We start from the raw sequence: 22,333 nt of genomic DNA, 5'->3' as shown, positions 1-22,333 counted from the left end.
AATAAAGTCTTTTGCGACACGCGTCTCCTTTCCCATGGCACCAAACTAATATATTTTATAACAGCTGACCGGTACGCAGTGAGAGAGCCGCACTGGACTAGAGGGGTAATGACATCCTTTATATTCAAAGATAGAACATCATTTTAATCAACAAAATTCCTTTATTACTCTTAATATCTAGTTTTGATTTTTTTTTGTAGTTTTAGTTAATATTGTATCTTGTCACATCCAGAGGCACTGCCAGGGATTTTGGGCCCCATGAAAAGAAATTTTCGTGGGACACCCCGCAGCCAGCCATTAGGCCCGCGGAAAATTTTGATGCCGTTTTTTAAAAAAAAATTAATCTATGCATTTTATTGATATTTTTTACTATTCCCAGATTTGTGAAAACAATGTGACAGTTACTGGGTAGCGTTAATCACTGAAATTCATGTAGATTCAATTATTTGCTGGAAGACTGAGACCCTATATCCTAAAACCATCTTTTTCTTGAAGTAATTGAACATAAAATCCTTTAGATTAATCACCTGAAAATGCAAAACTTTAACACTAAATAACCTCTTTCATTAAAATAAACTGCAATTATAATCTGAGGAAAAACAATTAAAATTCCTGCCTTCTGGGCCCCTGTCGATCATGGACCCCTAGAATCCTTCTCCTTATTCCCTCCTTTTCTGCACCATAAATCTACCATGTATGATGTAGTATACTCTGGATTATTCGCATTCCAATACAAATTGACCTCAATTTTTCTCTCTGAATAACCTAATTCAAAAACAAAGAGACTTTTCTTTTTTTAAATGTTTTGTGTCAATGCCTCATCATTCATGAACGCATCCTTCGAGTCTACATTTTACAATGATACACCATCCCATCCAAGAGAGTGCTTTCTTTCTGTTGAGGTGACATTTTCTTTTACCCACCAAGAGAGTCACTCTGTGTTTATGTGCTTTTGTAGACTTACTGTGAGTTAATGTGAAAATCACAGACATCGTTCATGTCGGTATTACGCACGAACCATACTATTTACTATATTCGTATTTACAGATAAAGGCTGAAATGAACTGCGCAGTTTAAGAACTGTTCCTTCATTTTATTGGTTATTAAATTCCCAGTCGCGTGTGTACGAGCTACCTGGATGCATGTGAAGCAGTGGTCGAATGATGTGAGCGGGTAGACATTCTGCTGCCTGCGTAGTTGCCAGCACCTTCTGCTCCGTGGCTGATGACACATTCTGTGGTAGGGACACTCTTGGAGATGTACTGTAAATCATGTACACGCAGATATTAGTAAGCAAAATGGAAGATTGATATTTGGAGGCTTTTGAAGTTGTCCAAGCCATTCCATTTTTTTTTTCATCAGTGTAATTGGACGGATAAAAGGGAAAAATGTGTTAGGTCAATTAGATAAATACTTCAATGCTGGTCCTTTTTAAGGAGAATAGGAGTCAACAAAACATTCAAAAAGAAATTTGCGAATGGGCTTTACTTCCATTTGTGTAACGTAAAAGAGGTTTAAGATTTTAATACTAATCCCTGCGCATTTTGGAAAACTTCTCTTGCAAGGTGGTCTGCCCTCATCATACAGTATCTTCAATAGACACCCCCTTCCACAATCAGCACTTAATGTGTATGCATCTTTAGCAGTATTCTGTCATGCAGTGTGTAACACATCCCGCGCTTAGATTAGTGAAGTTGACCTAAAAGCACTCCACTGCAATGGTAAATGGTGTGGGCTTGTCGCATATTGCGTATTGAGCAAGGAAAGAAGCATAATGGTTCGACATGGTTTTGCGAACGAAACCACTTGACGGGGAAGTGGAACTAAATACTAAGTTGGAAGTATTGTGTCAAAAGTGCCCATTTGTTTATTATCATGCTAATTCTGACATCAAAATTACCTGTACCTGTCTCTGCTGTATGTTTCTACTGTTTGGACTCACATCAACCATGGGAATTTCCTCGGGACCAGGTCCAGGGTGGTTGGGCCCGTTGGCCAGCATGCGGTTGGGTTGCTCCATGCATTGATTCTGGTTCTGATGTAGGTGATGTTGCATCTTCTTCCTGTGCTTCCTGTAAGTTACATAATGGGGAAACAATAACTAGTTGGGCAAAATGGTTCAGTAAATATGCCTTTGCAGCTCACTGAGTGTGAGAAAAAAAGCTGTGAATGCTGAAACAAAACACCTAATAAATGAAAATTGCATTTTATTATTCATTCTTAGCTTAAACGTATGGCATAGGTTACAAGTCCTCAGGATGAGTATTTTTAATTTTTTTTTTTTTTTTTTATCCTTTCGGTCCACCGTAACTTTTTCTCATGTTTGTTTGCATTGTACAAGTTTAAGCAGAGAAGGGCATTCCATCCCACAGACGTAATGTTCCGTCCTCCCACCCCGGACGGACGGCCATTTTGGGAATGGAGGACGGGAAGAAGTATAGTTTTTTAAAAAGGACAAACTAAGCCAGGACAGAATTGGATTTTGTCCGTCCCCTTAATCATCCCAAACCGGATCATGTCCCTTGTGTAGAGAATTCAAATATTTGCACTTGGAGCAGAATGAAATCCTGCAATGCTGTTATTCGTACTGACCCTTTAACTGAAAGTTCAACGGAGAGAGAGTGAACGAGAGATAGAGTGAGAGAGAGAGAGCAAGCAAGCAAGCGAGAGAGACAGAATGAAACTTGACAAAAACACGAAGTGATAATCGCGGCTATGTGATGAAGCAATTGAGAGCCAAACTACTCATCTTAAATTGCCTTTAATTTGAGCAAAAGCATGAATTGCAATAAATACAGCCATCTCTACAATGTGACTCTGGTCTGACATCAACTGTGAATTTGTCTCGTGTGACAACAAGAGTCTGAGTAAGGTTCCGGTACGCTCTTCAACTATAGCTGCAATTGGCATCATTTTGGGGGAAAAAAAATGTCCACAATATAGATAATGCACCATTTAATAACGTGGAAACCCGCGGCAATTCATCCAGTTTCAAGGATAAATGCAGCTATTTTGGCTTTTAATCAAGTGTTTTTTGTAGTCCGGAAATGACGATAAGTGGATGTGAATAGGATATTAGATAACTACTGAGCTTTAAATAATGTTTATGAATTATGAAACCTCTGCTGTTAGCACAGTCATTTTTTGGGGGGGCGGGGACGGATGGGTTGAAATGAAAGGTCGCAAACACTTAAAAAGGACGAGGACAATTTTATGTATAAGGTCAGAGAGATGATGACGATACCATGTTTTGGTTTTGACAACTTTCAAAAGTGGGTATTATTTGTGAGGTATATTCAAAAGGACGTACTTGGTTTTGCAATAGGCCACCACACAAACAATGCCGACCACCAACAAGGCCACACAGATTCCTGTGATCGTCAGCACCCGCCTTTGGTAGAGCTCCTCGGCCTCTGTGACAGAAAACGCACGTGTACAAATACACACAACACACGCGTTTATGCATTGCAGACATAAAAGCACAGAAAAGGATCACAAAACATGCGCAACACACATCCACACAAGAACATACAAACAATACTGCATGTAATCACATTATGCGCTGCAACATCTGATAATTTGCTCTTAATTAAAATACATTGCCGTAATGTAAACAATTTTGAATAGCTGGCATATTTTCTTCTGATTAATTCTGCTTCCACAGTGTCTGCTTATTAGTTAATTGATCCAACTAAACTTTACAAATAAACTCAGCTTTAACACACATGTGACTGAACCTACTTACGGTAATTCTATTAAATGCAACGTGTGCAAAACTGTGCTGTTAGTAATAGATGCATTTCAGTCATACATAATGCTTCTATCACACTTAGGACAACATTTTACGTAACATTATGAGAGGCAACAGACATTTGAACACAATGCAAACCGAAAATAAAATTAAATATACAAAAAAAATTCAAACGTGTTTACACCACAATAATAGCATTGAATGTTCTGATACTCAAAGCCGACTGAATTCTGAGCTCTAATGAGAATCAGAACTTTTATTATTTCATCTTTTAATATAACGTTGAAATTATTTAGTTAATTGCCAGATTCAGAGCGCTGCCAAAGTTATAAATCCCAAATAATTTTTGTGAAATACATTTTGCTTTTGTTTAATTCCAATTTGAGGAAATTGATTTTTACCAATATTGACAATAGTGATTTTTAATCTTCTTACCTATTATCCCAACTCTTAATAAGTGGGTCACACACATGTGTGCATTGTGGCAATTTTTAAGGTACCAGTACTACAATAATAAATATATTTCCTTGTTAACAATTATATTTTGGGGGATTAAAAGGATAAATAGTAATACAATTGCTCAGACAAACGATAAATCATACATGAAAGGTTTGGAGAAAATCAGAAAATCTGTGCATGTAATATGTAATATGTACTAATTTGTGCATTTGAACAAGCTACCTTTTGTCTTTTGCTATTGCCTTGACTTGGAAAATTATCCTTGCAAGTTGGCAGAATATCATTCGGGAAGTGAGGCCAATACATCATCGTTAAGAAGAAAGCACTGGGACATGGTGAACCTAAGGAAAAAAATTCATGTAGTCGTAGACTATTAAAAAAAAACTATAAAAGGGTTGTAAAAATGTTACATAATTCGTATGCAATAGTTTTACAGCCCTATTATGGGAAATATGTTATCTTATACTTTAACAGGGCTCCTGTAGATCACTGAGATTGATCCCATTTAATGTATATTTTAAATTGCCCTACTGTGGTGTAACACTGAAAACTGAAGAATGCAAAAGCAACTACATTATAACGGGGGAACAAAGAAGGGCAAAAGGGGCGGGGGGAATATCAAAAAGAGCATTGGGAGGAAACATGATGGGAATAGGAGTGGGATAGGGCTGATAGGGAAATAGGAGAATCCGAGGGGGTGAAATTGTTCCCCAGAAGCTATAACTTAAGACTGTGCTTTCATTAACTATAAGTGGATTTCAAAAGCTTGTCAGTCATGCCCTAGTTTGTTAGATTTCAATGTCATATACAAACTAAAACAAACTTACTGTTAATTTGTCCAAATTAGCACACTCAAACAAAAAAAATGTTAGAACTTAACAAATACATTGACCAGCCACAACATCATGACCACTTGCACAGTATGTTATCCAAAGCAAAAGCAGTATCTTTGACGAATATTTTTGTTAGATCAATTAATTGTATGAGTATGATTCCACAGCACTGAACACTACAATTAAGGTAATGATTTTTGCTTTTGTTTTTCAAGCCAAACAATTTCTTTTTTGTTATAATGTTGTGGCTGGTCAGTACAAGTTCAAGTATCTTTACCTAACTTATGCTTTCGCCTTCAGGACATGGGCTATGGTTTCTAAATAAAGGGCCTGAGTGGGAATTGACAAGCCAACGGGAGCCTTGGCCCCACATTGCGTGTGTCTCACTGTGCACTGATACCGAAAGCCAAGGGAATTGGAATGGCAAAGCTCGCCTGCACAGCAGAGCCAACTGCATTTGTGATTTAGGACAAGCCCTCGCTTTGCCTTATCTCTGACACTGACTCAATCAAGGATACAATAATTAGGACAAACAATGTGGTCATGGCTTTTCTAGCCCTCGGCAATACTTTGCAAAACTATTTGTCAGTGGCATTTTTTTCAGATTCCCACATGTTGAGCCTTCTACATGATCCACTCCATTCTAGGCCCTTTACATTCTCTTAAACTTGCCTCTGCCCTTTCTAGCTTTAAGGTATTCATCCCAATTATCATTTTTCTTCCTCCTTAACCAGATTATTCTATAAAGAAGAGTGCATGCAGAGAAGGGGGAAGAGGGATTGCCAGTCTTAAAATCAGGTTAGTGGGCGGAAGAAAAGGAAGGACTGGTTTGTTGGTTTTAAAAAGAAGGTGGCACAATAATGTGTGACTGTGACACAATCTTGGCAAACGTTTAAAGCACAGCAAAATAAATAATAATGTTCCATACCCATAAATTCAATTCTGAGAAGCTCTGCCAGCGCAGAATGTTGTTGTGGTAAAAAAAAAAAAAGGAAAGAGACAGACAAGGGTCAGCTGTAATGTTCACTTTGGAGAGGATCTGCAGTATATTATGTTCCTTCCCTGTACAGGCTGAACCAGGAAATTCATTAGTGCTTTGTAATCTGTCAGTCAGGCTGACTGACAGACATGCTGTCCAGTAACAGACAGACAAGTCACACAGCCTCAGCTCTGTGAACCCCAAAAATGTCAGAAAAAAAAAAACTGACGAAAACAACTTCAATGCAAAAGGGAGAAAATGAAACGAATCAAGAACAAAAGAGAAGTCAGCAGGCAGGGAAAGTGCATGCTGAGACAAACGGACAAGAAGCCACCTAACTTACAGCCTATTTATAGAACATTTAGACGAAAAAAATACAACACCAAAAAAAAAAAAAAAAAGAGGAAAAAAAAAAGCTTGAAGATGGTATCTAACATAAATGCTGACGACAGGTGACGACGTACAGACAATGACGATAATGCTATATCTCATTTGACAAATGACAACCCTAGTTAAGCAGTTCTACTCCACTCATGGCCTTTTCCGGAGCTGTTAGAACCGTACATATGAGTTTCTGTTGCTTTGCATGCATCAGTACAAAAAAATAAATAAATAAATCCAAATTGAAAAAAAATGCTCTTTTCCACCGAAGCCCGATCTGCATTTTGAGAAGGCTTTCCATTCTGAACACAAGCAGGGCATCAATAAGAACTTCAAACAGACAAAAGTGTTCTTTTAAACACATTGAAAGAATGCAACCATGCAAAAGAAGGAAAAAGGAATTAAGCATGAACAAGACAAAGCTTGAGGATGAAATCAAATACACGATTCAGAACACAGAATTAACAGTGTGTTGTCCTTACAAAGTGGTCACAAATTAGTCGTGAGAACTATCACCTAAAATGAAACTTTTGACTTTAGTGCTCTTACAAAAACATTGAGAAATTAAAGATTTGTCCCTTAATTGGTTTGGACTTTGAATACATTTTTGCCGTTGGAACGATACAATTGTTTACCAATTAAAAATGTGCGAGAATTGTATTTTTTCACCGGACTGAAAAAAAAATCAATTGGCGTAGAGCATCCTTCATAATGAAGAAAATTATCTAAATATGTTACTTTATAAAAAGTTATCCGAGTTAGATTGACTGGGATGGTTTATCCCAACAAACCAAAAGATTCTAAACAAAACAAAATCTACAATGACGTGGTTCAAAATTAAACTTATGCAAGTGTTAGAGAGGCCAAGTCAAATTCCAGAGGCCATATTTGCGCTCAACGTAATAATGGGGGTAACGTTTCCTTTTGGTGCCAGTGCAATTCTAGTCTAGCATCTCCCATTTGGGCATTTCGGCCTCCAATCTGTCGACTTTGCCTTCTAAACTTGGTTTGTGTCCGCTAAAGCTGCTACATAGTCTTTTGGAATTATTGTCATTGATGTGTTTTGTTTTGGGGCCGAGTGTTGAACCTGAAAGAATTCAATGAACAAAAGTTCATAAATTTGTTCCTAGTATGGGAAACGTGAACTGAACGGAGTGTATTCGTTTTTGAGCATTTCTGTGAACAAACTCATTCACAGGGGCCAATGTTTTCCCATGTTTTCTCTTGTTAGACCACAAAGAGAGAACCTGACTAAACACACTGTAAATAAGTCTCAAATTGATGGAAATGGGCATAATTTGGCAACCTGAGCCACCAACAATCGTACGGCAACTACGTCATTAAAATGGGATGCGTGCGCTGAGTACGTCTGTGGCTTTGAGGGGAAACTACAAAACAAAAGGGTGTGAGATGCACAACAGCGCTTTGACCAGAGGTGGGCATTCCTCAGTGCTTTAGTCTGGCTGTGAGTCAGTATTTCAGGCCCACCAAGTCGGCCAAACAGCGTCGTGAATGGAATTAAGGGACCACGTCACACAGGTGCATAGCATAATTTTAGGGCTTTTCACACTACCAAAACTTTTACTACTGGATATACTATCATCTTCCTAGTTCGACTGTCTAAGCTCATAAATGCACAAAAGAAGCAACTGTATTATTTTGTTGCATACTAAAATGCTAACGGCTAAAGTGAAGTTGCACAAAGGCTGTTAAAGACTATTTAATTCCTCATATTTTTGATAGACCTAATGCAAAGTTTAGGCTGATAGTTATATTTACTTGAAATCGCCCTTCCGAAAATGTTTCTAAACAATAAGGTACAGTTTGCTGCCATGCACATAGGAAATAAAATCAGTTGGTTTTATAAAAAATAAGGAAACAAAATGGTTGTTCATTATTCAGAAACATTCAATAGCTGCAATTTGTAGAGTACATTTTACTCTGTGTGTATGTATATATATATTTATTAAGTTATAAACTATTTAAAAAAGGGTTATAAATAAAATTATTATAAATTAAATTTTTAGCACTTTCCAATCAATTTTACTCATTGCTTAGGGAGTGAGTACTTTGCAACAGTGCAAGGAGTACATGCAACAACAACAAGCATGACCACCTCCACCATTTATATCCTTGGTGGTCTTTAGGCAAAATTACATGATCATTGAAATCATTGCGTCTGGTGCTGATGTCAGTATCAGATTCATGTGTGATATTCATATTCCTCATGAAATTGCAAAGCAGAGACAAACCAATTTGTAGTTTGCTCGAGTAAAAATGATTTTCATTAAGAGTTACCAGCCAGGAGACAGTGAACACGGTTTTGCTAAGAGCAGGGGTCACCATCTCCAGTCCTTGATGGTCCCTGCCCTGAATATTTTAGACTTTTTTTCTCCTCCAACACACCTGATCAAAATGATCAAGATCATTATCAGGCTTCTGCTGAGCTTGCTGGTGAGCTGAAGACTGGAGTTGGTGACCCCTGGTCTAGAGGATACAAGCAGACTAGCTCGGCTGCACTTGGTTTTGACAATGCTTACGGGATTTAAACACAATGTGAAGCACACATGTTGGAATAAGTGGTAATCAGGTATTCAGAAAATGCTGATTGCAAAGCAGTCTGATTCCATCAGTGATTTGTCAGACTGTATATGCAGTCCAAGGATAATGCTATACGTAGATCAGAGTAAATTGTTGTTAGTCATTTTCATTGATTTGCGTTGTATCTGCCTATCGATTTTAACATACAAATACAGAAGCAGTCTCGATATACTGCTGTACGTACTGAAAATATTTTGATGCTTGAGACAGAGCCAGACTTGCTTATGCTGCTTATGAAACGATAAATTTCATCTCTCAGCTGGACGATTTGTCTTCTCATTTTTCTATAACCACTGCTTTAATTCAACCACACAGCATTATCCTACAAGTTAGCGTCATGCAAATATGACATCATGTTATAGATGACCCATTGATGTAGAGAATAAAAACAACAGTCATTGGGGTATGCTTTATCCCCATTCTATAGCCTCAATTCAAGAAACATAATCACAAAGGGGAAAGCCCTCCTCACTAACAATGGATGATGTTTCTTTGTCTCATTACCTTACTTGGCTTGTTAAAGCGCTCCACTTTAGTTTAATTCACTTACTAATATATGAGATTCTGCACCCACAGCAATTGTGGTTGGCTAGTATTCAAAACACTGTCAGAAAGACAAAGTATTGTTCACCATATAAAGACGTTAATTGACACTTCTGGTCCAATTGCACAGGTTGAGGCAGTACTATTGTATTTTCTCATTTAGTGGCCTCCATTCTGGAAGACTATAAGCCTCAGTTTATTGCCATGTGCATCGTCTACTTAAACAAAAAAGGACCGCCCCCCCTATACAGATTTCCTTTTTTGCTTACATCGGATACAAGCTGGATACACCCTGGAATGGTTGCCAGTAAATCCCAGGGCACTCATGGAAAAATTATTATCCTGCACATTAACACCTAGGGGTAATTTAGAGTTTAACCCATCCCCTTGTCTTAACATCGGAGGGTCTGAGCAAACATATGTCCTATTTCTAGCACAAAGTGCATTCTAACTGGGCGCTTGGGTGGAGTTTTCATTTCTTTTGTTTTGTTTTTCCGACACTTTATACAGGTAGAAACTAGACACACTGGAGTCTGTGCAGGACATTGGCGTGCGCAAAGTGCATATAATGCAAGATCTCCCCTTGCGGATAATGCAGTTGACTCCGTATGTTATGTGGGAGACTTTTGTATGCTCTGTACTTGAATAAATCAAATGCCCCTGGCCACTATATAAGGAAACCATATACATTATTATGCTTTTGAGTTGCAGTTTTGTCTTGAATGGTTCAGCAACATCAATGGGTCAACTATCTTTAATGACAGTTACCAATAAATGCAATCCTCTCTAGTATGCAATATAAACTTTTGGAATAGTTTGAAAGAGCATATGTATCTAAAATGTAACAAATGACAGTGTTGACCAGAGGAGTAGCGAAAAAACGAGTGAGCACACAGCATGCAGACACACGTATGCTGTATATACATTATGTAGAGTGCAAGCCCTCTAATGTAGCATGCGGCATGTCAGTGGGAGGAGACAGACAAGAGCAAATGGACATACTGTAGAAACCGGCCATGACGGAGTTTTCACAGCGGTCCCCCGTATAGTCATTGGGACACCTGATGGAGGGAAAACAAGACACAAAGGGGAAAGAGAAGGATTTTGGGTTAAAGATTACAGGGACAGGAGAGGGGGGATATTGGGAATTTTTAGGGGTAAAACCCAAACACAGAGACAGAAAAGAGAGGAGAGAAAGGGGAGGAAGGAGACACAAGAAAGCACAAAGAATGTTGAATTAGAAACAACACAATCTACCAAATACAGAAAAAAGATGTCCCGCATACTGTCACATCACTGCCATCAATTCATGAAACAGTGATACAGTAAGGGCATCATCACGGTAATGAAGGTCATGTGATGGTAGTCTGGGAAGTAAGGTTGGCAAACACCCAACCCATACACACACATAAACATGTACAGACATTTACCGGGCACTTCATTGGGTACATTTGTGCGACATAATGAGTAAAACGAACATAAACACTAACTAAGGTAAAGTGTAGGAAAGACGCTGATTATACGATGTAACTCATATCTGACAGTGCATTTCGACTCCACTGCAAGCTACAAGCGCAATAATAAGAACATTTCTGAATCAATACTTTTCAGCAGCTGAATAGAAGCATTATTACTAGATCTGAATAAAAGTGTTGGATATGGAATTTATTTTCTTTTTCCATTCTCTAAAAGGTAGCCTTCAAACAAAAATGAAAATCAATCAGACACCAAGGGCCGGATTTACGAAAGGTTTGTGGGTGCAAAAACGGGCGCGAAGATCTGCAATGTGATTCTGCAAACCTGAGACGAAAGGTGTTGGCTGATTTTGGATCTTTAAATAGCTCGTCTGAGAGGCAGGTGTGAACAGCTTTGCTGTGCGAAACCATGACAAGAAGGTGTTGGCAAAATTAGAGGTGAAAAGAAAACTTTCAAACTGTCAAATTTTAAACTCATTTTATATCATTGTATCAGAAGTGTGTCATACAGTTCGGGCAGGCTTTTGCCTGCTGTGTGAGTCCAGTGCTGCATTTCGACTAACGCTGCAGTCAATGGATACTTAATTTTGCCGATGTCATCAAAGTCAGCAGCAAAGATCCAACAACATCCCCGTCAGCTTCTATTGTTTTGTTCGAAAATGATTGAAGAGTTTTTATTGGCAATGCACAACTGTGGAAGTGTCTGTCTGCCGATTAGCTGTCATTTTCTTTCTCTTTGGTTCTCGGACATCAGCTGAAAAATATCTATGCTAAAAAAGTGTCTTAACAACAACAATGGATAAAGCATGTTTGTTGATCTGACTCTTGTGTAGGAAGCAGTCTCAAGGTTTGGTGTCTGGCTGAGAATAATAACATTGCCAACTCATAACAGATTGCGATCTCCCACTTCACAGTCTTGTGTTTTTCTATAATCATGTGACTACTGAGACTAATAGCAAATTGATGGAAATGGAAATAATTAATATTGCATTACACACACTGCACTAGGAAAAACAGAAACAAAAACAAATCTACCTTTTTAAAGCTTATATGTCATCATTCATTAAAAGGCTATTCCAGTTTTTGGGTGAAAATTCATGATAAACCTAAAGTATATGCAATAACCTTTACGGATAAACTTATCTAAACTTGTGAATGCAAATCTCCAACTGTCTAATATTTTGGATCATTTTGCACAACTTCTATAACAAGGAGCTGAATGGCAAAATTCAAAGCAGTTGTTTGATCCATCACAATGTCCAATTCCATCCCTCTGAGAACAGGGGCAAGGTATTGTTGATCAACTGTTTTGTTGGTCATCTTGGTCTCCTGATGTCAAAATGTGAACATCATTGTGAGTGTCAGGGTCGCTTGTAGCGAGGTTGGGGGAGGACCCGAAATGCAGGGAAGCCAGGCAAAGTGTAACTTAGAGGGAATTTAATAGTGAACTTAACAGGGCAACAAGGTGCTGGGAGAAACAAACAAACGTGACAAAGTGCAAAATAACAAAGAGGAACTAAACGTGACTAAACAGAACAAAATGACGAGGAAACATGGACAGTGACAGATCTCTAGGAGCGAGGGCGTGAACGAGAACGAGAACAAGAACGAGAACGAGAACGAGATTGAGATTGAGATCGAGATCGAGATCGAGATCGAGATCGAGATCGAGATCGAGATCGGGGAGCGACCGTGACATTCACGCTAAGGAAGCAATGTTCCGACATCAAGCAGTCGGTCCTGAGCGCATAAATAGGCAGTTAATCAGAAGTTCAATGAGAGTCAGCTGCGTGACTGACGTGGAACCGGTGTGTGGCTGGTGGGCGCGTCTCTCCAGCCATGATGACACGGGACGGGAACGAGCGCTGGAGGAAACGCCCCCACTCAGCTGGGAGAACAAAACAAAGACATGGCATGACTGAAACGGGACGTGACAAAAACAAACAAAAGACCTGACATGACCGACACTGATACACAGCATACTCTATTCGGGAATAGAATAAATACTTATAATGTCTGGTGGAGAATCCATCCATCTTGAATTATTAAAATACATAGCCGCCACAACATAAAGTACAGATGTACAATATTTCTATTTCAGAGATTTTTTTTATTAATTATATAATAATAAGAGCTAATCAAGACTCAACCAAAACCAGGAGGCTAAGCAATGTGATGAGATTGGAATTGTTGGTTTAACCTGACATGCCCTAAACAGAAAAAAACAAAACAAAAAAAAAACACATAAAAATAGTGAATTTGCCATTCTCAAGACACATTCCCTGATGTGAATCATGAGTCACACAAAAGGGCTCTCACAAGACTTGCAATAAAAAAAATGTTGACTTCCATTAAAATAGAAAGCACTACATGAATGTCTCTAAAAGCCTTGGGCTTCTATGACTAACGTAAATCCTGCGTGCTGTCGGTAATTTTGCAAACAAGTGCAGGTCAGTGGATCTGCGAAAGGGAGGGCTGCGCCGCTGTGGGGGACGTCAAATCCAATTGACATAATGACAGCTCCTTTCATTCCCTTTGAATGTGTTGCATTAATTGTGAATTAGAGTCTTGACCCCTGATTATTTGTGTCCTCCCCCCATTGTTTTGCTGCTCACTGCGATCATTTAAGAAAATATAATGCAAAGGGTTTGATGGTCTTTGTTTACATATTTATGAATGAAATGAATCTCATTGGACCACCCTGTGTCAGTGTTAGTTGTGGCCAGTGCACAAGTGAGGTTTAGATCAGGCATGTCCAGTTCTGGTCCGCTGTCCTGTCGTGTGTGTTTTATATGTCTCGCTATATTCCAACACAACTGATTGAAATGATCAGCTCATCTGCAAGCTCTGAGGAAGCCTGATAACGACACGGAGACATGCTGAACAAAAGACAGAAGACAGCGGCCCTCGACAACCGCGTTTGGACAGCCCTGGTCTAGATTGATGTTCTGCCTCCAATATGTCACAAGGTGCATCCCCTTTTGCACTGGCCCGCCCAGTTTGGCTGAGACCCGTCTGCTAAACTGTCCTGCATGATTTTTCTTTCAGAGAAACAAAGATTGTTTCACACGCAGGCCAAAAACACATCACACCTGTTCTCCAACAGTTAGATTGCATCGCATTATAATACTGCATCAAAATCACTTTGTAATCTTGCTATCTCTGAGCAGCACGTATACTCAGATCCTCTACCATCCTCATTACCATCACTTAATTTGTTTTATTCTCAAGTCAAGATGCCTCCCTCGTTAGATTTTATTGAAAACGTGAAAACACTTTAGCAGTTTAAGAACTGTTCTAATTTGTCCCTTTAAATGTTCTTGCAACGAAGCTCACACCACCTTGCGTTACAACTTAAGTCTCCCTGACGCTTTCTAACTGTATAGGAAATTGACCCATGTCAAGCCACTTTCTGCAGTTGGAATGCAAGACAGATAGCATCACAATGAAGTGCTACCCAAGAATGATGAAATACTGTCGCCAGGATCAAACTCCAACAGAAGAAACCGGGTAACTCTAAACAAATCAAGGACAAAGGTTGGGGCAGTTTTTACAACTGGGGGCTCGACACAAGCCCTGCCTGTCCATGTGGAGAAACACAAACAGTGAACCACATCCTTCAAGAATACCAGTTGGTTCCTCACTGTTCCTTAAAGGGACACTTACTTGAGTACTAGAATGCCCGCCCCTAAATGACTTTGTAGTGATTTAAATTTTTGGGGGATGAGATTTACAACAAATCGGCACGCTCCCTTTTGGAGTTTGGCTTTTGATTTTTTTTCCGTTTCAGTGGTCCACGTCACAGCAGGGAGGCAAGCGAGTGAATATTACTCAAATTGGGAGTTCTATTGTCTAAAATGGCGACCGATCAACACCAAAATGCAAATGCACATTACTACTCTTGTCCACTTCAATCTGTGAAAGTAACAATGAAAGAACAATGCTTTCCAATGGAGAGTTCATTATCGGTCTCTTCAGTGACTCGAGAGAAACCTGTTCAGAGTGGAGAGGAATGTGGCCATATTCCATTTTAAAAGTAGCCAAAATTAATGGACAAAAAAGAAAATGATACTAATTTCAGTTTCATGATCAAAAATATACGTTATATATTACAATATATTGGGCCATCTTGGCTGGACCGATACTTTTAGGAATCAAATTATACTGCCTAACCAAAAATGGGTGAAGTTTTGGCGTGGCAAGATATGAAAACATACTACACAGTATATAGAAGAGATGGAAGACTCTAATCAGGCTCAAATTACCAATTTTAGGCCTTGTGAATTGATTGGCTAAATCTTATGCAGACTTTGACTTGAAATATATGAAGTGACAATTCATACTGTTGACTTTTGGAAATCTGGACTAAAAAAATAATAATACTTAAAATGATGAAGAATCTGTCAAATTGTATTGTTATTATTATGATTATTATGATTCTCAATCAAATCTGTGCAAAGGTTCTTGTTGGATTGTGCGGGAGTACCCAACATCAAATCTATCGTCATTAGTAACTGATCTCGCTACTTTGAAAATTTGCACAATACAAATGTATTTGACCGCCAGCAGTTAGGTTTTTGCCACAACTGCCTTAAATAACAGAATTGGTCATTACCATCATGTATTGTGTTTCAGTAATGGTTAAGTCACCAATATGCTCTTTGAACACAATGCATCAGTTGCAAAACATTAATTTTATCCAACACACCTAATTCAAATGGGAGGTCACAAACAGGCATGTGCAAAGTTTGCCAATGAGCTGATCATTTGAAACAGGTGTGTTGTAGCAGCAACATTGAAAACAGGCTGGATAGGGGCTCCAGACGACTGGACTTGGAGTCCCCTGGTACTTCTGCTTATAACTTAAGTTGAGGTCACTGTCACCAAAAAGTGGTTGTATCTCAAGTTTGCAGTTACAAGTCCAGGCAAAAAAAATCTGAAAAATGTTGCCTCATATCTGAAAAAAAAACATAAGTGGCACAACTTAGAACTTATAAAGTATCTTAAGACATCGCTGTATTTAATTGAATCAGTGTCATTGGCCCGCTGCACTGATTTGTCGTGTATTTGTATTAAACTATTGCACAGAAAACAACGAAAAGAACTACACAGAAGAAGTCTGAACCCCAACACGAAAACATCATAGGACAGTAAAAAAACGAGATCAGAGGAGTGACTGCACTGTGATCGTGGAGAGAATGGAAGACAAGTCAACTTACTTGCAAAAAAGCTTGTTAATACCATGTATGAAGAAACAGTCTCCACCGTTGATGCAGTAGGCCTTTTCCGTGTCGTTGCAGTGCCTCACATGACTCACACCCAGGGATAAGGTGGTGGTGGTTACTATTATAAATACAACAAATGGATGTTTTGTCAATGAAGTGGTCTTTTCTTTGAAAAGAAAGTTACTTTGTTGCTTATCCTACAACCAGTGTAACTATTTATGTGAAAAGCTTATTGCCATAAATGAATTAAGGAAAAAAAAACACTACCCAGAATCCTATAGTGGCAAAGGCAACATTTCTGATTGGCGGAGTTAGTTGTTGCCATGACTTGAGCCACAATGGTTTATGGGACGGTAAAATTGACGCCAGGAGCAACAGTCTATCGACGCGATGGAGGAAAGGAGAAAAGTGAAGATGAAGTTTGCGCTTGTTAGTTGGTCAAAGGGGAAATATCAAGATGTAGCATCCCCACACACTCCATTGTAGACTTAGACCATGAAAAAGTTAAACTCTCAGAATGCAGCAGCATGGGTTGGAAAAGAAGCCAAATGGATGTCTCTAGTGCTTATTTTTTTAATTCTAATTTGATTTGCTCGTCATATAACAGGTAAGGTTTTTGCATTATTGGCCGAGCAACCTTTGTGTAGGTCATAGGTGTCAAACTCCGGTCCTCGAGGGCCACTTTCATGCATGTATTCCATCTCTCCCTGCTGCAACAACAGCTAATTAGCAAAGCTCAGAAGAACATTGATAACGATCCTGATCATTTGGATCAGGTGTGTTGCAGCAGGGAGACATGGAAAGCATGCATGATAGCGCTCCTCTAGGACCGGAGTTTGACACCTGTGTTTTAGATTAATAGCGCGTTGACAGTGGCAAAATGGGACTGTATACCCAATAGCTCATGATCAATATCTTTTGGAAAGATTTTTAGGCATACAAGTATCTGTTTTTTGTTCATTTCACACTAGCAGGACGCCATCTGGATGGAGGACAACTAACATCATTCTTTAAGATTGTCTTAATATGGGATTTTGTAATCGATATATTTTACACCTAGGAGCTGGTGCTTCTCAAGATGGAAATGTCCTCAGAAGTAGTGACCTTTTAAAGACGAAAGAAGAGCTCCTCCAGCCAACTTTGTGGCGTGCAGGTGTAAAAAAGATCAAATTAAAAAAATGCATTACTGTCACATTGGCAAGGCAGATCATACGTCCCTTCCGCCTAAGCCCCAAGAAGCAACATCTAATCGACAACGGTAGTCTGTCCATCATTCTCTTCGTTTCTCAATGGTCGACTCCTTGGCGACTCACAAAACTGTGCGCTCTCACTCCCCCTTACTCTCAGCATTCCATGCGAGGCATTCGGCTATACTGAGGCAATTATATCAGCCACCCCGTCATGAAGCTGTGTGGGAACATTTATCTTCCAGCAGTTTGTAGTATATGCTTATCATTATGATTATTGGTTGTCTCTTTTTTCTCAAGTTCATTGCAATAAAGGCTTTCTATTCTATTTTGTGGTTGTTTTTGTGCCCTCTCAACAAAGTTGGGTTGAGCGTCTCAAATAAGCCATGCAAGTTTATGTTCACATGGACCTGTATGGACTGTGAAACAGCAAATGACTTGATCGCTTCACTAATACCTGGATAACTAGAGCAAATCATAAGGTAATACATCCTTTACGGTAACTTGACATCATTTTAGCAAACTGCGAGTATATTTTAGACTAGCGACCGGAAGTTATCTCGCCTTCATATCCAAATATGAAAATGATGCATAGATCATTTAAAAAAAATAATAATAAATTACACTAACATTATGGATTATTATACAGATGCAGTTGCTCAGCAACACCAATGGGTGGAATATTTTAGATATAAGAGTGACTTTAAACTAAATGATCTGTTAGTAAAGAGAGCAGGATGAGAAAAAGTTTGAGGACATAATTGTACCATGGTTCAAGAAAAAGGGGAAAAAAGAAGTTAAAATTGTTAAATGCTCACAGATGTGTACGCTGATAATACTTGTGACGTTTTCTTGTCCAACTGAGTTTTCCGCCACACAAGTGTAGTTTCCAGAGTCTTCCACACGCACTCGACTGATCAGCACCTTGGAATTTTTTCTGGAAAAAAAAAAAAAAAGGTATAAATGCATATTTTGCTCACCCAAAATGCAATCTGAAACTCATATTAACACTCCTGAGTATTGTTGCAACTTAAATTATCATAATGTTGCAGTTTGATGCATTTATACATCATTATCACTATAGGTTTTTTTACAGCCTTCCATTGTTGTCAGTTTAAATCAGAAAAAAATATCAACTCTTTTTTGTGATTTAAACAGACAAGAAAGAAAGCAGCCGTTACTGAATATGTTAAGGACTGTTTTTTTTATTCTTTATATCATGTAAGTGAAGCAGAAGATGAGTTAAAAGCAGTTGTGAATTGAATTTGCTTTCGAAAATAGACCCACGGCTGCCTTTCAGGAGTGAATTCCAAAGTGTGGGGGCGGATTTCTGAAAGGGGCAACCAACTTGATTCAAACTTCTGAAATAACAAATTTGTTCAAATAATGCTCATATTTTACATTATTATTATTAATTAATTTTATTGAAAAAACAGTGATCATGTGAATGATTTCTAGCAAAAAGCAGATTATCAAAAGGCAACAATTTATTTTTAGAAAGCTCTACCAGTATTTCAAATGATGACTTCTGCTATATCCCTAGTAAATCACAGTGTCCCATCATTAGGGAGCTATTTTTGAACTGTACACTGTGAAAAATTCACTGACAAGCATTTCATTTGTCAGATTTGACTTTCCATCACAGGCGATGTACTTGGGTAGGATGAGTTACGATTTAAAAACAACACAGCCGCACAAGGTATGCTTTTGCTGCTTGTTAGTTGCCAACCACTTGAAAATGCACATCACGGTAAGGTAAGAAATCTCGAGCTGAACACGTTTGCATTTTCTTCTTTTATTGTGGCATTTTATTTTGTTTCTCTTGCGCACATCATTGCATCAATCTCAGGAAATAAGGAGGAATCTACTATCAATTACTACTTTCTGGCTTTGTTGTTTGGCCTTGGTTGAGGTTTGCACTCTGAATTTAAGGTTGTGATTAATTAAAAAAAAAGGAGTTGTAATGTAAAATACGAATATATCACAATCAGTTAAAATGACTGTACTTACTTGTTGGTTTTTATTTTGAGGTCTCTCCCTCGCTGAAGCTCGTGTCCATCCTTATACCAGCGGAAGGCTGGACTTGGATTCCCTGACGCCTCACACTTCAAGTACAGTTTGTCCCCTTCTATCAGAGACTGGCCTCGCATCAGTCGCAGCTTAGGAACAGAGGCTGGGCAAAAAGAGAAACATTTTGTTTTATTGAATTAACAACACACTAAAAGTTCTCATTCGGTTGCATGAGTGTTAATGTTTATGAGCGTGAGTGTCCACGTGTGGGAGTATGTTTCACAGGGGACCAAACACAATCAGAAGCACTGACCACATATACAAACTAAATACAAATATTCATGAGATCAAATTTTATTTATTTTTCCCCAACAATCTATTCTGTTCACTTTGTAGTGTTTCTCTTGGCCACAATGCTTCCGGTCAATATGGATGTAAGATTTATTTATTTATTTTTTTAGTCGAATCAGATTTCAGCCTCTTTGCGCTGCCATGTGAATCTAATCTGCCCAGGGCCTTCAGAATCAATAGTGCTGGCGAATGTTACTTAAACTATATTAGCAAAAGGACTGCTGCTTAAACCAATCGCATTTCAAATTTGTCCTCACAAGGCTCGCGCCTTGACCCTGGATGATGTCAGCATTTTTCCAAAACTTGTTAAGGCCAACTTTGACAAACAAAACTCAGGATCTTGTCGAAGAACCCAACTGGATGATACCATTCGTCCTGATGTGATTTGATCCCAAGTGGTGCCCAGTCAAGGGTGCTACTCACTGATCCATTCAGACACCCAAATGTTCTGAAGGTCCATGTACTAAATGAACGGTCGGCATCAAACCTATGTTACAGTTTTTCACCACACATTCAAATGTCTTTTCTTGATAGTAAAAAAATAAATAAACAGTGTTTATAATTATGACAAAAGAACATAAACAGTTTAAGGCCGTTTACTGCAAGTATATTTTGTCCCACAGATTAACACCAAAGTCAAAAAAGAAGGCTGCTGTAACAGAATAGAATCTCTCGTAAATCCCAATACTGACTCAGTTGAGAGCTTCTTTTTGAAGTTTGCTGATGGCTGCCGGGAGAAAATCTTTTATGCCCTATCTTTAAAAAAGAAATGTCAAATATTCAATTTTAAAAACATTGCGTGTGTGCAGCTGGGTGGGGGTGTGTGCGCAGGTGTGTGCATGCATGTGTGTGTCCACAAAACAATTTGGTCTGAAGCAGTAAGGAAAATAACATAATAGAGTTTATCATTATCATTTTGTCATGTCATGTCTGGTCTTGTTTTTGTTTGCAATGGAGATATCATCACAGGTAACAAAAAGCAACTGCCAACCATAATTATAGGACTTCACAATATTTTTCAAACTTGTAACACATCGTTACATCCAGAAAAATGTAGCGATGTAAAATTCCCAGACCAAAGCCAAAGTAAATCATTTCAATATGAGCAGATGCTGCGTCTCTTTATGGCTTGTGCCTTGAAATGAGCTGTATCATAGAAGAGAACATGATTGCTGTCACATTAGAAGGAGGCTCGGGCAGTGAGTGATTTGTATGCTGTTTTAATATTTACTTGAAGGTAAGTCCAGATGCTCATGTGTTATTGTGGTATTGCTAACTGCACAGTAAATTTTGTGGAGTACATTGCACTCTAAAAAAGATATATGGGGTCCTTGTAAAAAAAAAAAAAAAAAATCTGAGTAAAATTTGAGATCAAAATATTCAGCAAAAAAAGTAAATTTTCTGCAGAATTTCACACAGAATATTTTACAATCAATTTTACTCTGTTTACTGGGATCTTTTTGGAGTAAAATGCATTCTACGAAATCCACGATGTCATTGTGAAGGCAGGATCCGTTGCCTTTCTGTTTGGATTTACTCATTTAACTATTTCAATCAAACATGATTAGAGGTACACATGTCATAATATGATAGCAATAGCCTGTTAAATGACAAGAACAAAGTTATAATGTTAGGGGAACAAAGTGGCAATCGTCCATTCATGGTAATTAATTATCAAGTGAATTTTAAAATTCAAACATAAACACAAGCTTGTGGCTAAGACCAGTCACTGTCTCTCACTGTCTGATGAGTTGAGTTGATGGCCCACGCAGTTGTCATATATATGAATGAAATACGATGACATCCATTACACACGAAAAAATGTGTCTGCCTGTGCCTCAATCAAATATACCAAAATCGTGTTACACCACCATTTAGACCTGCTTTTCCATAGTCTAAAAATGTCATTTATTTTTTTGACACCAATTTGGTGTGAGTGTAAAAGCGAATGTCCTCAGGCTGAGGGCACGCCTATAGATGAGCTGCGTGGTCTATCAAATATACAAACTAAACTGCACTTGCCTGCGCACTAAAATGAAGATGTGTCGGTTTATTTTCTATGACCAAATGGTCAGGTTGGGTCAGAGGTGCAGCAGCTCCATGTGCAGGAACACCAAGTGAGAGGGCAATACGGTCCCAAACAAGTTAGAATAGACTTGCCTTGGCTTGAAAATGATTTTTCGCCTGTTATTATCCTGTTACTATCCTACTAAAAGCTATTTGATTGGTGGAAGTATCAAAGAATGTTTCCGTGTTAAAGGGTAGTAAATCGGCACACCACTCTGTTGTGTACGGAGGCTATTGACATGACAGGGCTCACAACACATGAACCATTTGCTCAACTTAATGACATTCACATCATATGAATAATCTTAAAGTCGTCTTGAAAATAGAGGACGTGAGACAGGATAATTTACCTAATGTTTATCTTTTGGCTCTCTCCACTTTCTAATCATTACTTTCCTTAATAAAATGTCATGTAAAATAAGTCTTATAATCAGTCATACCCATATAATGCACTTGCTTGAAATGTTTCAA

The 22,333-nt window shown here is 38.5% G+C and overlaps 1 protein-coding gene across 3 annotated transcripts in view; it reads right to left on the bottom strand.

Moving 5' to 3' along the window:
• Positions 1-22,333, bottom strand: part of LOC148337949 (pro-neuregulin-2, membrane-bound isoform-like) — a 50,899-nt gene that overhangs the window by 8,305 nt on the left and 20,261 nt on the right. For 2 of the 3 annotated variants that reach the window (XM_088294786.1, XM_088294784.1), the window contains 8 exons: positions 19,445-19,607; positions 18,253-18,371; positions 16,242-16,365; positions 10,550-10,608; positions 5,972-5,995; positions 3,311-3,413; positions 1,943-2,072; positions 1,135-1,262 (listed from right to left, as the gene is read on the bottom strand). In XM_088294786.1, coding sequence (XP_088150912.1) covers positions 1,135-1,262; positions 1,943-2,072; positions 3,311-3,413; positions 5,972-5,995; positions 10,550-10,608; positions 16,242-16,365; positions 18,253-18,371; positions 19,445-19,607 — 850 coding nt within the window. The remainder of the gene's footprint in view (positions 1-1,134; positions 1,263-1,942; positions 2,073-3,310; positions 3,414-5,971; positions 5,996-10,549; positions 10,609-16,241; positions 16,366-18,252; positions 18,372-19,444; positions 19,608-22,333) is intronic. The other variant, XM_088294785.1, reaches the window with a different exon arrangement.

The sequence above is a fragment of the Idiotropiscis lumnitzeri genome, chromosome 4 (assembly GCF_059441095.1).
Source record: "Idiotropiscis lumnitzeri isolate Australia: NSW breed Sydney's pygmy pipehorse chromosome 4, RoL_Ilum_1.0, whole genome shotgun sequence".
In the NCBI taxonomy this organism is placed as follows: domain Eukaryota; kingdom Metazoa; phylum Chordata; class Actinopteri; order Syngnathiformes; family Syngnathidae; genus Idiotropiscis; species Idiotropiscis lumnitzeri.
This window is presented reverse-complemented; position numbering and strand designations above follow the sequence as displayed.